Source organism: Mya arenaria, chromosome 14 (assembly GCF_026914265.1).
Source record: "Mya arenaria isolate MELC-2E11 chromosome 14, ASM2691426v1".
NCBI lineage: Eukaryota > Metazoa > Mollusca > Bivalvia > Myida > Myidae > Mya > Mya arenaria.
The window spans coordinates 16,346,888-16,364,341 of record NC_069135.1 but is presented as its reverse complement, the minus strand read 5'-3'; the positions used below and the strand labels follow the sequence as shown (position 1 = coordinate 16,364,341).

General features: G+C 41.1%; 1 protein-coding gene across 2 annotated transcripts; it reads left to right on the top strand.

The window, feature by feature from the left end:
• The first annotated feature begins 289 nt into the window (after positions 1-289).
• LOC128217668 (uncharacterized) lies at positions 290-16,544 on the top strand. 2 transcript variants are annotated; one of them, XM_052924972.1, is made up of 9 exons: positions 290-830; positions 9,403-9,646; positions 10,930-11,216; positions 11,952-12,098; positions 12,676-12,835; positions 13,225-13,408; positions 13,626-14,900; positions 15,201-15,438; positions 15,622-16,544. In XM_052924972.1, exons 1-9 carry the CDS (start codon positions 600-602, stop codon positions 16,099-16,101), a joined length of 3,246 nt encoding a protein of 1,081 aa, XP_052780932.1. In that variant the 5' UTR covers positions 290-599; the 3' UTR covers positions 16,102-16,544. The 2 variants fall into 2 exon arrangements, with proteins under 2 accessions (XP_052780932.1, XP_052780930.1); XM_052924970.1 differs by lacking the exon at positions 290-830 and adding an exon at positions 4,089-5,263.
• The last annotated feature ends 910 nt before the right edge of the window (positions 16,545-17,454 follow it).

Below are 17,454 nucleotides of genomic sequence, written 5' to 3'. Positions count from 1 at the left end.
ATGTAAAAGTGTCTTTTTTTCGCTGAACTCTATTATAAAGCTCTTCTATTATTGGTTAAACTGCACACGTTTTCTTGGATGCTTTACTTCATAAATGTATGATGAAGTTTTGGTCTCTTAAATTTTAAAACCATGAATGAATAAGCAGGGTATCCACCGATTTCCGCTTGGGTGATTGAACAGCTAAAATGTCCTAAAAAGTTAAGAAGTATTCCATCCGTGGAGTTGATAAATGCCCCAGATATGAACCAGAGACATGATGTGATTTAAAAATAAATCTTGCATGAAGCTCAACTTCTCCAGAATGCTCTAAACGCAACAATTGTTACAAAACAGTACAACTCGGTTTTAAGTAGAAGAGTCAATAATAATTTTCTTTATAAATGTTCGTTGGATAGTATTTTAAAAACAAATGCTGTGCACTTAGATGATAAAGAAAATGTTGGATCATTTAAGGATAAACTACTATGTGCTAAAGTTCCCCTTGTGAGCGCAACATGTGACTTGTCTATATGAAATGTAAAAGGTTCATTCGCACACATTGCTAAAATCCAGATGTGGAAATTACCCAGCAGTCTCTAACTCCAAGATTCTGGACTATGCCGGTTTCTTTCCTTCTACCACCGAGCGGGTCAATATCCAGTCTGGACTTGCTGGACGGACCGGATATCCATGACGACCTCGAGGAGATATGTGACGTCATTGACGCGATGACGTATTGTGACGAACGTGAAATTCCCATTGATGGATTGGATGATATTGACGAAATCAAGGAACGCATCAAGCTTCATTTTATCAAGCAAAACTCGTCGGAATCTATAAAATCAAGGGTAAGTACACGGTCATAGCTTTGTATCCATTGGAATAAAAGGATCCATGTAAAATTAATGACCAAAATGCACTATAGATGACATTCATTGCATTTCTAGTTTTGTTCTTTATTTCAAATGGAATCGGACGTGTATTAACATAATTTGCAATATTTCAAAGCTAAAAAGCTAGCCTTTAATACTTCCTTTCCTCTTTTCGACATAGATTGTAACTCGTGTTTCTCTAACCTATCTAATGATACCATCTGTCTTAGGTGTCACCAAGCATCGTGCACGGTTTCACGAGGCACCCTACCAAGCATATCTTAGCACGAGATTCGTATCTTTATCATGAAAACAGAATCAGTTTACTTACGATTACATACTCTTGTTACATTTCACAAATAAGGTTTTTGCAGTGAATTTCATATTAGTACATTTTTTGCTTAGCCCCGGTGAACATTCTGTGCAAATCGTTTTTGGATGCGAGTTGCTGCTACATTTGTATCATGAACGTACAGTCACTTGAACAAGTCATTTGAGCCCGTCCTCAATAATTTCTTCAAGGAACCTCGGTGCGCACTCATCAATTTCATAATTTAACGATCATTTATACATTCAATATGCTCGATGCCCATTCAAGTGTACGCAATGAGCCGCTTTTTAAATAGATTGATACACATATTTGTTCCTGTTTGCCGACGACAAATATTGGCACACACATCGAAGTCTTACTATTACGTTTCTTTGAATGTGTATTAATTATTTGATTGTCATTGACATTGTGACAAGTACTTAAGAAATCAGGAAGTAACCTCAACCTGTTTAAAATTGATTGAAAAAGTAATCGATCCGTTTTTATATTGCTTATAATGTGCACATTATGCGATTGATTCTCCGGTCCAATAGTTTATGAAATAGAATACCTTGATCAACACATAGTTTTGCAATGTGACATTCTTCAGTTGGAACTGGAATATTGTCAATATATTAAAAGCTGCCTTTGAACACTCAAGGGTAAACACACACACACACACACACACACACACACGACACTGAAAGAAACGCTTGTTTGCGCACGATCTGCTATGTCCAGCTTCTTCGTCCGAGTCGTCGTCGTCCTCGATGTCGTCGGCGTCACACGTTCGTTTAGGATCAATAACTTTTTAATGACTAGTAGCCGAGTCCGGCTTACAGGAAAAACATGTTGATCGTTTTATTGTCACGTAGGCTAAACACAACTTAAACTTCAAACTTACTTAAATCTCTAACTTTAAACTTTAAACAATAACCGAGCTAGTATTTTCGTCTCCTAATTGAGACACATCAAACAATTGTTTCTGATCTATACCTTGTGTTTATGGCATCAAGTGTTTGTTTAATGCTAAATATGGTTATATAGAAGGCCAGAAGATTATCCCTATTAGTTTTGGGGTCAGTAGGCAAGGACTAAGGTCATGTTGACTTATTAGAAAAACGTTTGCATGAATTGTTGAAGACAAAGGTCCCTAATAATTTCGGGATCACTAGAAAACGGTTTTCGATCAGCTGCTTTTGAATAACTTGTTTTTTGCGTTCTGGAAATTTGGTTATAATCAGAAGAGTTCCCTAATATATTAATTTTTAGTCAGTAGACCCTGTCAAGATAATTGTCATGGTGACCGTTACTAAAGCTTGTTCCCTATATATATTCATACACATACTGAACATGGACAGAAAATGGACCCCATTTCAGGACATGTGTCAAAGTCGTGGAGACTCCTTTGACATTAAAATTATTTTTAATTAATTTGGAAATGAGAATGATATGCGCTCCCGACAAGACGATTGGAAGTTATTATCATCAAATATGATCGTCACACCATCAGCCGCCGTCGTCCTTATTGTCTAAATCATGTAATGAATTTACTACGAATTAGTTTAAATGAATTCAATGCGAACTGCCTTAATGTGTATTTAATGACCCCGCCGGTTTAGGAGTAAGTTCCATCCGTTACGTAAAAGAATAAGCCAAATTGCTGACGACTACACTCGGTGTAGGTCGATCGAACTCAAGTCGTGGTTTTTGGCGACACATAAATGAGCTTAGTGGGCGATTTTTGACGTTAGTTGATTAAGTATTGACAGTGATTGTCAATGTACCGTCTCAATCAAAGTTAAATGTCCAAAATAAAAGTCAACTGTGCAAAGTCGCAAGTCGGTTCTTATTTGGGTATTGGTTAGATTCGCTTCCGTGTCCCTGTGTCTGCCCGTTAGTCTATCTGAAAAGTTTGTAAAGCGTGAATTGCAAATACTTTTCACCTACTTGCATTAACCAATTTTGGATAAGCAGCATGTGCAATTGTGCACCTGATACAATAAATTGCGACCCTTTGCTCCAGGAATTCCAGAGTTCTGGCCCTTGACGTATTGAAGTACCCATGTCATGCTGTGTCGCTAGCTGAGTATATCACTTAGATTCGTAATGCTTCACAATGATTTAATTCAGCATTTGAAGTTGAGCACCGTGAGTTTGATTCCTTATTCATCATGTGACAGTGCAGGGTAATTGGCATTGATTACGTGGCCGTATTGGAATTCGTGCCGCATTCAGAGCTATTAGTTGACCTTATATGTAATGTTGTGGAACCTTTCATGAATATTTATTACCATGAAAAGTAGTGCGCATCTACTGTATAAAGCAAAGCGGGGATTTTTGTTGTTGTTGATGTTTTATAACATCCACCCATTGTCATAACTACAGCTTTCGGTCAGCGTGTCCAAATCAACCGAGTTTTCAAAAATGTTACGAGTTTGGGTAAACTCGAGGCGTAACGAAAGCCATATGAAGATCCAGCACAAACGACCTTTATTGGAGAAAAGGTTGCTACATCAAGACAGGATAGTCCAAACCATTCAGATGTATAAAACCATACAACTTATAGAGTTAAAAGTACATCCGTGGATTGTGAAATATGTCAGTATAATCTTTACAATGTCTTCTTGAAAACCTAAAAAACCTTTCATTTCCCTTTGTAATATTTAAATATAGAAATTCAACTCGGCTGTTTTATATTCTTTTTTTCAACGTTATTGTATACTTCATAAATAATCATGCCATCATATGATAACCAACTACAATTGCACCTGTAGATCTCTATCTCCAATAAACGTAATGTCTATAAAGCTGTAACGACTTAACTAAGTTTTAATGGTCGTATACTGATTGAAATATAGGAGCTCTCTTTGTGTCCATACAAATGGTTCGGGTTACTGGTTTTTAATGGGAATCCCCCAAAGCTGGCAATGACTTTATTCTCGGTGTACATTTAGAATGTTCCACTATGATATTGGACTCACCAGTCGATGAATGGGACTTACAAGAAAAGGATTGTCAGTTTGAAATTTCTTTATCCATATGTAACATGCGGAATAATATGTATAATAAAATAGTGAAACCACACTGAAGACAGTTAAAAGACGCAATAATGGATAGGTTAAAAGCGTATTTTTCAAAGACAAAAAGCGACCGTGAAAACGAATACAGGGTGAAATCAAAAAGAAAACCTTCAAAACCAGTTAAAGAGACTTTCAAGAGAACGTCGGATGTTTTCCGTCAAACTGCTGTGCCAAATGGAGATCGCTCAAAAACGGATAGGCCGAATTCAACTGGTGATCTGGAAGTATTAAAGGATGAGGTTGCGTCGAGTGGTGCCTTTAAAATTACCCCAGTCGATAACGGAGGGAACGTGCTAGCTGAAATAAAGCCTAATCATTTAATTTCAGAGACACGTGTATTTAACGAACGAGCGACAGGATGTGCTAAATTCATTATCGGTGGCTTTAGAAATGACCGTAGTGTTGAAAACGCTTCATATACTGACAAACATCATCATAGAATTGATACAGAAATATTGTTAGAAACTCCAGATGGCGTCTCGCCTTTGTCAGGCCACGGGGGCCGACAACCTAGCGCTGGTAGATTATCTGAGCAACATGGACATGCTCAAACAATTGAATCTCAGACACATGAACAGCATGACAGAAGCATTTACTCGAACGAAAATGAAATTGACCAACGAGAACTGGAATATGATAAAAATGGGGATGAAATTTACCACGTTAGCATTACAGAAGACAAGCAAACGGATGTTCCGGCTACGCAGAATATACCGGAAATGCCTCATGAAGAGGTTGTCGCAACAGGCGTCATTTACCAAAGAGAACTGGACGATGACAACAATTCGGATGAACTTTGTGATACAGAAACAAACCAAGTGGATGCAACGGACGGAAGCGGCTTAAAACGGACGATAACGTCACAGATGCTAACAGAATTGGAAGACGTGATGGACGCCATGACGTTGGCAGACGAGCATGGAGTTCCGGTGGATGGCCTTGACTCTGTGGAGGAAATGTTGGACCGCTTCCGTTTGCACATGCAGAAGCAGGCAAAAAGTAACGCCAAGGAAAAGGTACCCGTGTAGATTTAAGATTGAGCAAGAATCTTATGTGTTTTTCTTGTAAACGCGCTGCTCAAAGCTATGGGCGGTTTCTTGTTCGCCATGGCTAGTGTGGTCAATATCATATAAAGGTCCCAGTGTCAGAAAAATGATTATCTGTAACTGCTGTTCAAGCCTTATTTAAACAGTGTACATGTTTTATAATCACATAAGTCGCAGTTTGATAGTATGCTAGGCACGGGTAATGTCAGACCTGGGTTGATAGTATGCTAGGCACGGGTGATGTCAGACCTGGGTTGATAGTATGCTAGGCACGGGTAATGTCAGACCTGGGTTGATGGTATGCTAGGCACGGGTAATGTCAGACCTGGGTTGATGGTATGCTAGGCACGGGTAATGTCAGACCTGGGTTGATAGTATGCTAGGCACGGGTAATGTCAGACCTGGGTTGATAGTATGCTAGGCACGGGTGATGTCAGACCTGGGTTGATAGTATGCTAGGCACGGGTGATGTCAGACCTGGGTTGATGGTATGCTAGGCACGGGTAATGTCAGACCTGGGTTGATGGTATGCTAGGCACGGGTAATGTCAGACCTGGGTTGATGGTATGCTAGGCACGGGTAATGTCAGACCTGGGTTGATGGTATGCTAGGCACGGGTAATGTCAGACCTGGGTTGATGGTATGCTAGGCACGGGTAATGTCAGACCTGGGTTGATGGTATGCTAGGCACGGGTAATGTCAGACCTGGGTTGATGGTATGCTAGGCACGGGTAATGTCAGACCTGGGTTGATGGTATGCTAGGCACGGGTAATGTCAGACCTAGTTTGATGGTATGCTAGGCACGGGTAATGTCAGACCTGGGTTGATGGTATGCTAGGCACGGGTAATGTCAGACCTGGGTTGATGGTATGCTAGGCACGGGTAATGTCAGACCTGGGTTGATGGTATGCTAGGCACGGGTGATGTCAGACCTGGGTTGATGGTATGCTAGGCACGGGTGATGTCAGACCTGGTTGTTTGCATCAATCGCAGACTGATAGTATATAAGGCACGGGTGATATCAGACCTGGATGTTTGCATCAATCGCAGATTGATAGTATATAAGGCACGGGTGATGTCAGACCTGGATGTTTGCATCAATCGCAGATTGATAGTATATAAGGCACGGGTGATGTCAGACCTGAAAGTTTGCATCAGTCGCAGATTGATAGTATATAAGGCACGGGTGATATCAGACCTGAATGTTTGCATCAGTCGCAGATTGATAGTATATGAAGGCACGGGTGATGTCAGATCTGGATGTTTGCATCAGTCGCAGATTGATAGTATATAAGGCACGGGTGATGTCAGACCAGGATGTTTGCATCAGTCGCAGATTGATAGTATATAAGGCACGGGTGATGTCAGATCTGGATGTTTGCATCAGTCGCAGATTGATAGTATATAAGGCACGGGTGATGTCAGATCTGGATGTTTGCATCAGTCGCAGATTGATAGTATATAAGGCACGGGTGATGTCAGACCTGGATGTTTGCATCAGTCGCAGATTGATAGTATATAAGGCACGGGTGATGTCAGACCTGGATGTTTGCATCAGTCGCAGATTGATAGTATATAAGGCACGGGTGATGTCAGACCTGGATGTTTGCATCAGTCGCAGTTTGATAGTATGCTAGGCACGGGTGATGTCAGACCTGGATGTTTGCATCAGTCGCAGGTTGATAGTATGCTAGGCACGGGTGATCTCAGACCTGGGTTGATTGTATGCTAGGCACGGGTGATGTCAGACCTGCTTCGATGGTATGCTAGGCACGGGTGATGTCAGATCTGGTTTGATGGTATGCTAGGCACGGGTGATGTCAGATCTGATTTGATGGTATGCTAGGCACAGGTAATGTCAGACCTGGGTTGATGGTATGCTAGGCACGGGTGATGTCAGATCCGGTTGGATAGTATGCTAGGCACGGGTGATGTCAGATCTGATTTGATGGTATGCTAGGCACAGGTAATGTCAGACCTGGGTTGATGGTATGCTAGGCACGGGTGATGTCAGATCTGATTTGATGGTATGCTAGGCACGGGTGATGTCAGACCCGGTTGGATAGTATGCTAGGCACGGGTGATGTCAGATCTGATTTGATGGTATGCTAGGCACGGGTGATGTCAGATCCGGTTGGATAGTATGCTAGGCACGGGTGATGTCAGATCTGATTTGATGGTATGCTAGGCACAGGTAATGTCAGATCTGGTTTGATGGTATGCTAGGCACGGGTGATGTCAGATCTGATTTGATGGTATGCTAGGCACGGGTGATGTCAGACCCGGTTGGATAGTATGCTAGGCACGGGTGATGTCAGATCTGGTTTGATGGTATGCTAGGCACGGGTGATGTCAGATCTGGTTTGATGGTATGCTAGGCACGGGTGATGTCAGACCTGATTTGATAGTATGCTAGGCACGGGTGATGTCAGACCTGGATGTTTGTTTTCGTTATAGAGTGACACTCGCTTTTAAAATCAATACATCCACATGTATAATAAACATATATTTTGAGTGATAAACCTTTAAAGCTGCACTCTCACAGAATGAACGTTTTGACAACTTTTTTTTTGTCTTGGAACGAGCTAATTTTTGTGAAAATCCATGGAAAGCGGTTAAATAATACTGCTGACAAAAATTAGATCGCAGTTTTTTGCAGATATTTTTCCAAGACAAAAAATTAAAAAAAAGTTGTAAAAATGGTAAATCTGTGAGAGTGCAGATTTAACTACTTACTAAATAATACATTTCTGGGATTTTTTTTTACTAATAACAAGATTGTAAGTGTGTATTTAGTAGCTGAAAACGCTCCAACTGTTATCTCATATTGTAGAAACGCCATGTTTTCTGCCTCTTTCTTGTAAATTAAACACGGTATCCTTCAATAGACCCAATGTTTACGATATTTTATCATCCTTTTCGGTAAATAAACACAATTGAAATAGTGTGGTACATCTTATATGGGAGTAAGAGCGCATCTTTAAGAATTATTACTTAACTGTGAGCAAAATGCCGAAATGGAAACATGTGCTGCTGGTCAAAATAAGAAAAAGAACCCTCTTCAAATTATCTAAACTTAATAATTGTGACATTCAAAGTATGTGGGTTAAGATGTATTGTTATAATGGTTTTGAATACGACATTAAGAGGAAGTATGAACAAAAATAGTTGATATCTAATCTGGGTACATTTCGATTGCGGTTTGTTTTGCAAGGCTAAATGTTTTGCAATGTTTAGCTCAAAATATTTCCGTTTATTGTCTTTTGAAATAAGATCAATAGGTGTGTCAAAAGAACACTCTTTCATTATTCAAATATTGAAAATTGAGGAAAATAGGAGTTTTCGTAGTAGAGGAATGTAGTTTATGCCGATAAATATACATATTAGGTGTTCTCACAAGGTGACACGTTAAATACCTTTAAATAGCGTTCTTTTCGTCGAAATTGTTATACCGACCACTAAACCTAGATCCAGAATATTGAGTCAATGAATATAAATGATTTGTTATCAACATGGAAAAGAACATGCAATATTCCACCAGCACATTTTATGTATTTTTCTTACAAAACCATGACTACTGTTTTGCGGGAAACCTCACATTATACAATTGTATTCATAGACATCTAAGCGCCACCTAGCGGATCAAACTATACATATAGCTGTGTTTAGCAGCACATTTTGAAGAGACTGACCCCGTATCTCCTTATGCACCAGTCAATTGTAACCACGCCCCCCCCCCCCCAGGTCCGGGGAATAGCGGGGACTTTGACTTTCGGTCCAGCCAACCCCGGCTAAAATCCCCGCCCTGCGGGGACGAACAGATGGTAAAATCCCCGCCAAATGCCCCCGAACCCGAGGGACCCTAGGTAAGGCCCATTCCCCGCTATATTTAAAGCGAAGACAAAACCACCGCATTCACCCGGCACTGTGGGGCAACCTGAAAGGTAATATCTCGGCCCATTTCCCCGGCTATCCCCTGTATATCCGCGGACCTGGGGGGGGGGGGGGGGGCGTGGTTACAATTGACTGGTGCATTACTTGTTACTTGTATTTGTTTTCACCCTGTAAAACTGATTGAAGTAATGTCAAAGAGTATTTCGTGTTTCAGATCGAGCGTTCTATGGTGCGTGCGGGACAGGATGACCGGAAGCGGCGCATTAAGCTGGCGGAAGTTATGCGCGATATGAAGACCATCGTCAACCGGCAGGGACCGGAAGCAGAAAGTAAGCGACCGGACAGCGAGTTCGTGCAGGAGCTGCTGAGGACGGAGGGCACCAGCAGTAATCTGGCAGCGGACTGTGACACCCAGATCGCCAACATTGAAAAAGGGGAATGCCTTGTCATAGTGGCAGGTATAGTTGGATCACAGGCGTCTGATAATAATAATAATAATAACAACTTTATTTAACGAAGGTTACATGCTAAGTGTACAATCATTACAGACATACTACTTATTTCCAGCATGGCCTTCACACAAAAAGTATCACAAAAACACATATACTAAGTTACATATTAATATTGAGGGTTGGTTGTGTGAAGCACAGATATCACGTATGTCACCTGCGTAAAATAGAACATCTTTATTTAAGTGTATAAAAAGAACTCGATGAACATTTATGTCGCACTACTACGGTGGTTTATGCAAGATCTAAGTCGTAATATTTCATTCCGGAAATAAAAATCCAGTGGGCGAGCGCCGGTTTCTCAATTGCTGTCATAATCATAAGTATTAGGATGCGTCGCCGGGTGACATTGCATTAAATGCGAACAGGAATATAATTGAGATTTTTTTTATTTTAAACGTAAAATATTATTCTTTTTTGTGCATTTCACAAAGGGAGGAATATATTTATAATATAGATCCTATTTCACTGCTGCGTACAAGACTGGTTCCTTTTTTTGCAAGGCACGCTGGAAGTGCGTGATATTGTCCCTAATGCTGTAATGGCTCAAATAGCTGTGAACTATCAATCTGACACCTTAATGAGGCGATAACGCCACTGTGAATACCTCACTACCCACTTTTGCGGTCGTGATGACTAGGGTAGATTCGAACTGGGAAGTATTACATTTCACAACCGACCTTCAAAGAGGACGCTCTGAGGAGCTGGTTAATAGTTGATTTGAAGTCCCTCAGACACATGCTCATTTTTAATTGGTTAATAATGTACTTTAAGCCAACAGTTTACTATTCAAAGATACTTGAGTTTTAATTGGCACCGTTTAGTGCTGTCTCTCAGCTCTTTCAGACCAAAGATTTATTTACGACTTAACAAATAAGGTTCGTGTACAATGGCATATTTAATTTTAAGATAAACCCTTTTTCCAATGCTAAAGTAGTTCGCATTATTTTGTCTATCCAAGTGTATCTAAACGTTTACGTTCTAATTCAATTTAGGATCAAAAGGTAGTAAAATACACCAAACTGCACCATTTCAGACTAGAAATTGTTAAACATTTCTTGGGGAATACCCTGCCAACTTACATAATAATTAAAAAATAAATTTCGGTTCTGCGAGAGGGGCGCAAGTCCAAAGATTACGGCCCTTAGTAACGTTCCTATTACACGCTTAGTACGGATGTGTTGTAATTCATTTGCTTTAACTTAATACTAACATATATTTCTCCCCTCCAGGCGAAACATCGGCAGGAAAGTCTAGCGTTCTCAATCTTTTACTCGAAGACGACCTGCTTCCGGTACACAACAACAGCTCAACGTCCACCATAACCGTAGTCCGCTACCACACGCGGCGCCACGTGCGCATAGTCTACAAGACGCCAATGCGTTCGGATGACGTATTCGACCTTGACACTGAGGGGATGCAGCGGTTGCACGCGATTGCGTTTATGAAGTCCGCCAGCGAGCGGGAGCACCATGATGTACAGGAAGTGCAAGTCTTCCTACCGCTGCCTCTCCTACAGGTACACAAATCTTAATTAACTTTAGTAAGTTAAAGACGTATTCATTGAATACAACTTTTGTATGTTTTGCCTTTCTGGAGTTCATCATTTCTATAGCCTGTTTTTACCACACCGAGAAATACTATAACACTTATTTGCATATGCAAATAAATGTTCTTTTTTTAATAACATAATAGGTCAATATTGTTTACGTCTTCATATTTAAATCCGTTTCTTACGCCTGATGAAACATCTTTGCAAACCATCTCAATGCCTTTTTGCGCCTTTTCATTTGATTCTGCCCTGAAGTAAAGGCGCAATTCAACAATACGTACATACCGATCATCAATCCTGTAAGACTTTTGTCATCGACTTCTCTGAATGGATACACCTGTATACTTTAATTATGCAGACCTAAAGCAGGAAGTTTAAGTAAAAAGGAAATGACCTATTTACGATGATAGGCCAATCGCCTCTTAATAAAGTCTCGGCGATTAAATACCCGTGCAATATGGCGGACAACAAAGTATAATTCATTTAAGACTATCCCATTCCCTCTAATCCATGCTTTTCCCTGGAGTTGGTAGCTATTCTATTCTTAAATTTACAAAGTAGTTAAGATTTGAACGTTAACAACGATGACGTTAGCTACGTTGTTCAGTATAACGAAGTGAAGTTGAACAATGAGTTTTTACCAAAAGTAATGAAACACATATCCTCGACAATATATTTTTATAAGTTCTGTCTTCCTTTCAGGGTGGTCTGGTTCTGGTTGACACCCCGGGGATCGGGGAGAACGAGTTCCTGGAGACGGAGCTGGTCAACTTCATTTCCGGTCACCACATCCGGGGCTTTGTCTACATCATAAAGACCGACAACGCGGGCGGCGTGCAGGAGGACAGGGTAGGTTGGGTGGTGGAAATGGTTAGAATACAACTAGGTCCTGTTGGATACGCCTTTCAAAAATAGCAACCCAGAATGATAAGTAATCTATGTAACAACGAACAAGCTGTACAGGAAGCCAGCCTTGAAGATATGATCCCTATTTCTTAAATGATCTTATTCTGAAGGGTTTCGAGACTTGGAAATCATCTTGATGATAACCACGATAAACTGTTGTATTTTGTAAAATGAAGTTGAAGCAAGTAATATGGCTTGATGAAAGGAGATATGAGGTGCAGTCAAAAAGTTCCTGGAGCTTTTTGACAGCACCTCGTACTTAGGCTTGTGCTTGTTATATGCTAAAGACTTTGTTCAGAAATTGGGGAATGTTGATCACTGTAAAGAGGGTTTATGTATTGTCATATAATTTTTAATGATTCCATGAACGTGTAAGCCTATACCAACTGCGACTTTATGTTATTACCTTTCTAACCATTTAGAAGGGCCCAATCTTGCTGTAAGACGCCTATTCTGTAATGCAGTTATGTAAAAAAAGAACATGCAAGACATGTACGCCCTCCCTCCATCGTTCTTGCAGTTGTTGAGCCTATTGAAGATCGTGATCGAGCAGCAGCGATCGACAACAGACGTGACGGGGCGGCGATCCACGTTTGACCCAAAGTCCGCCTTGTTTGTTTGCAACCGGGTAGATCTCGTCCAGAAAAGTGAGGTGGAGAAAGTGAAACAGAACGCCATAGGTGAGACACATGCACAGTTATTGTGGTTGTATCCATGTAGTTCTAACACAACTAGGATAGTTTCCTGAAAATACACTGATTTGGTTTTTCTCCAATTTGTTGTATTTGACATGTACATATCTTGGTTCCGTAGTATATGAAACAAGGAAATGCAACCCTTTGTGTTCAAACATGTCATGCACTGACTGCGTTGATGATTTTTCAAGGCTTCGTTTGATATACCTGGTAACTGAAGAACGTAATGCATCAGCAGCGCCATCTCCTTATTTCTTTAACGTATACCGACATTTTTTAAATAAATAGAAATTCAACTCTCCATCCCATTGAGCAAAAGAATATTCAGCGCTTTTCTTCCAAGAATGAAACAAAATCCGTTTAACCAACCCTAGACAAGCTGTCGGCGTGCTGGCCTTGTTTTGACGAGTCCCAAGTACTGTTCCTGTCCACGGAGCGCGCGCGGCAAGACGTCCAGGCGGACAAGGATTATATCAACGACCACTTCCGGCGACTCCTAGACTCACTCAAAGAACTCTACATCTCCGCGCTTGAGAAGCGGATTAAACAGTCGTACAAGTAAATAGACTGCATTACATTGGTTGTTGTTAAAAAGAGGTCAAACATTGCATATAGCTTGGACTTAGTTCTCTGTCTGGTTGCGCACATTAGCATGAAGAAAGTTGTCCGTGTATTTCAAACTACAGTGATGGACACACTCTAAATAAATGAGAAATTTATGAGCCTTAATAGTACACCTACATGGAATTATGAGATATATTGATTTGTCTTTCAGATGGATCGAGAACGTGCAAAGGCGAACGGTCCACCACCTGAAGGCTGTCGTGCGGAGGCTGGACATGACGGACATGGACCTCAAGGTCCAGTCTGATGCCACCAGGAAACGCCTGACCCGCCTCCAGGACAAGTCCCACACCGTTCTTCTGGAGCAGAGGAAGAAAGTGGACGCCAAGGCGGAGGAGCTTTACCATATACTTCTGAAATTGCTGTCTTCGGAGAAGTGTAAGGAGTTTCTGACAACCGGATGGAGCGGAGATGAGATTCCCAAGGTGGATATGGGCCTCGGTGATTGGAAGTGGATCAAAACCCACATTCAGGAAGCGTTCTTTGACAAGATGATGGCTTACGTCGAACAGTGGGAGAGAGATGAAGAAATCGTGGAAAAGATTGAGGCGGATATTACTTCTAAGGTAAAACTTGAGCTGCAGATTTTACAAGAAGAACTTGAAAGTATTGAACGGGAAATTGACGGTGAGTCTTCGTCGGTATCGTCAGACGGGATGTCCACTCTTGGAAAATCACGAAGGTGTAGTATTATGCCACTATCGCCAACGAAATTGAAGTTAATGATAGCAGAGCCAAAAATGCCGATCAAATTAGCGGGGAGAGTTACAAGACCCTTCAAAGCTGTGTTCGAACCGTTTAAAAACAAGATGAAAGTAAATGAGTACAAAAACAACCCCGTCAGCGTGGCGGAGGATTGTGCTCGTGTGATGTACAATGAATTGTGTTCTGGAAACGTCCGTAGTCGTCAGGGCGAGGAAAATATAGACCCGCCTTTGTCAGTGATAGCTAACTATCTCATGCAACGACCACGGGACTATCTAAACGCGATTGAACGCAAAGTTCCGGAAATGATTCTGTCTAATCAGTTATTGCTCAATCATGTCGAAGAGAGGCTGGATACTGAACGGATGTATCAAAATGAGTATGTGGAAATGATGGAGGCCACCGAGTCGCTCCGGAAGTCTCTCCGCGAATACGGGGAGGGATATATATTTGTCGAGGACTTCAACAGAGGCGAGTTGCAAATTCTTAAACCTACGGTGGACGGAAGAGAGGGGCAGTCCGTGGCGTTTAATGTGTGTGACTTTATGAACAACAGTTCCGGCGAGGTTGATTACTCGCGGCGGCGGGACATCCGAGGGCTGTGGACAGTATCGTATGGCGGCATCCTGGTACGGAACGGCCTTGAGCGGCCGGTGGCCATCCGCGTATACCTTCCATCTTCTGGCGTGGATTTCACGTTTAAGGAAGTGGCAAAGCTGAGGTAATATTTTTTAACTATAAGTATACGAAATTCTAAGCAGTTTTGCTGAATGTGCGTATGTAAAATCTATTAAATATGCGTATATACAATCTGTACTGCAATTGCAGTTAAGGGCACACTTCTTATTTCAGTTGTTCTCTTTGACTGAACATATATATCCGGGTTTTCACCGTTAAGATTTAGTTAGCCCATTATTATCATTTATCAAAGCACTGAGAAATTCACTTCCCAGTAACGCCACCAACATCTTTCGTAGTGCATGTACATCACCATACTATAAATTATAACGAATGACCACAGGTGCCTGTCCTGTCGAAATACGAATATCGCGGAATTCCTGGGCATCCACAACGCAGAGACGCCTACCCCCGCCTTCGTGTACGACGGTGACCTGCGATCACTCCGGAAATGGCTGGCGACGGGGTTCTGCAGCCGGCGTGATTTGGTACCGGAAATGCTTCTCGAGGTGGCGTGCGGGCTCGAGTACCTACACAACAAGGGGTTGGTACACATGGAGCTCACACAAGACACCATCACGGTACGTTTGCTGGTTCGTTCGTCATGGATCGGTAAAATAAAAATATGCATGATGATGATGATCATCATCATCATGATGATGATCATGATCATGATCATTTTCATGGTCAAACCTTGAAATTGAGCAAAAGTTCTCTGGGCTATTAACTTTTGAAAAAAAACAACGTTTTATTTCTCTTTCTAGCTTGACGAGGAGGGAAATGTCCGCCTTACAGGAGCCTGTCTCCCGCGTCACGCTCACTTCCCGGATTACCGTGAGACCACCGAGGCCGGTGACTTTGTTTACCTCGCACCGGAAGTGCTTCGTAAGGAGCGTTACGAGCCGCCAGCCGATATCTACTCGTTCGGGTTGCTCGTTCTTGAGATGATCCACTATGGAGTGCCCGCTGTGTTTGGCAGTGAGAGAAGGATGACATTGTATGACTTCGCGGACAAAGTCAATCCTGAGGCCATGCTCAATTTAGATAAGACTTTGGAAATATTCACAATTAAAACCAGAGCGCTTATAATTAATTGCTTAGACAAAGACCCCCGTGAAAGGCCGTGTTTGAAGGAAGTCGTAGAATTCACAGATTTAATAAAGACTGAAAAAGAAGCTCTTGACAAATTTCCAACCCGGCGATCGAAGGCTGTGATAAAGAAACCGTCCTTTGAACGCACATGACTGCGTGTAAGTCGGACAGTGAACGTTCAATACTCTTTACCTAAGTAAATACGCTGCTTTATATTGGCTTTTCAAAGCCTTGTTGTGGGGAAGTAAATAGTTCTCTCAACTATTTCCAAGAAAACATTTTCGTTTAACTTTTCTGTAAGCAACACCATAAGAAAGCATACTGGAACGGCTATTCAAGTCGTCTTATCAACGAACTGTATGTTGAGTGTATCCCGCGGTTATTCGCTATAAATATGTATTCAGAAAATAATAGTTTGATCGGTCAGCTAAGTTAACTTTTATTCATTTTTTATTTAGATAGTTAAACGTTCTATCTACTTTGTGATGTTGACTTAAAACGTATACAATATTGCATGGCTAACAACATTTCAATTGTTCTAACTTTTCTCTGGCAATATTTATGTTGATATGGAATTAAATATCGAATGAACTAGTGTTTGGTTTCTCTAACCTTCCTGGTTTATCCCGTGAGACCCCAATGAACTTCTGTTTCACTGACCGTTCCAAGGGCGGTAACCCCAGCATGTATAAGCGTTGATATTCTGACCATGTGTGGTCTGTCCGAAGGTTGATGAACGCAAGTCCCTGTCGTTATGTGTATGTAAGGCCTGTACTGGTCACTTGGCTTGTCCTACACTACCACAAGGAGATTATTCTTTAACTTAACGTATATTTTGGGCACTAATTTTCTGAATAGTTATATCACTAGCAAGTCTCACACCAAAGGTTGGGTTTAAAACATAAGCTAATGATATTCACAAAAAAAATGCCCTGTCTTCAGGGCTTATATTTTTCTATTTATATATTTATTTTATTTATTTGTTATTATGTTTTATTTTATTTTATCTTCTTTTCTTTTTTATTTATTATTATTTTTATTTATATATTTTATTTATTTTTTTTTGGGGGGGAGGCGAAGATCGGCGGGGGTGGCACACAGACAATAACCATTGGCGATTGTATGAAATCCAGAGTTTCCGCTGTTTTAATACCAAAGCAAAAATGTTCTGGGTTACGAGGCATACGCCGAGTAACGAGTTGTACCCTCACACAAGAGGCCGTATGTTTGAGCCCCGCATGCGACATATTCCCATGGCCAAACAAATTATTCAATCTTTCATTTAACTTCGTCAGTTTAAATGTCTGCACGATATTTACGACTGTTGTGAATGTGGGCAGTCTCGAGTCATATACTAGGTTTCTATGTCAAATCTTAGGACAAAGCTCTAAATCCTTTAATAAATTCATTAATAAATCTTCATTAGACATTGTCAAAATATTCAACATCCTGATATGTGTGTTATATCGGTTCAAACTAGGTCACTTTAAAGGCATATATATCAT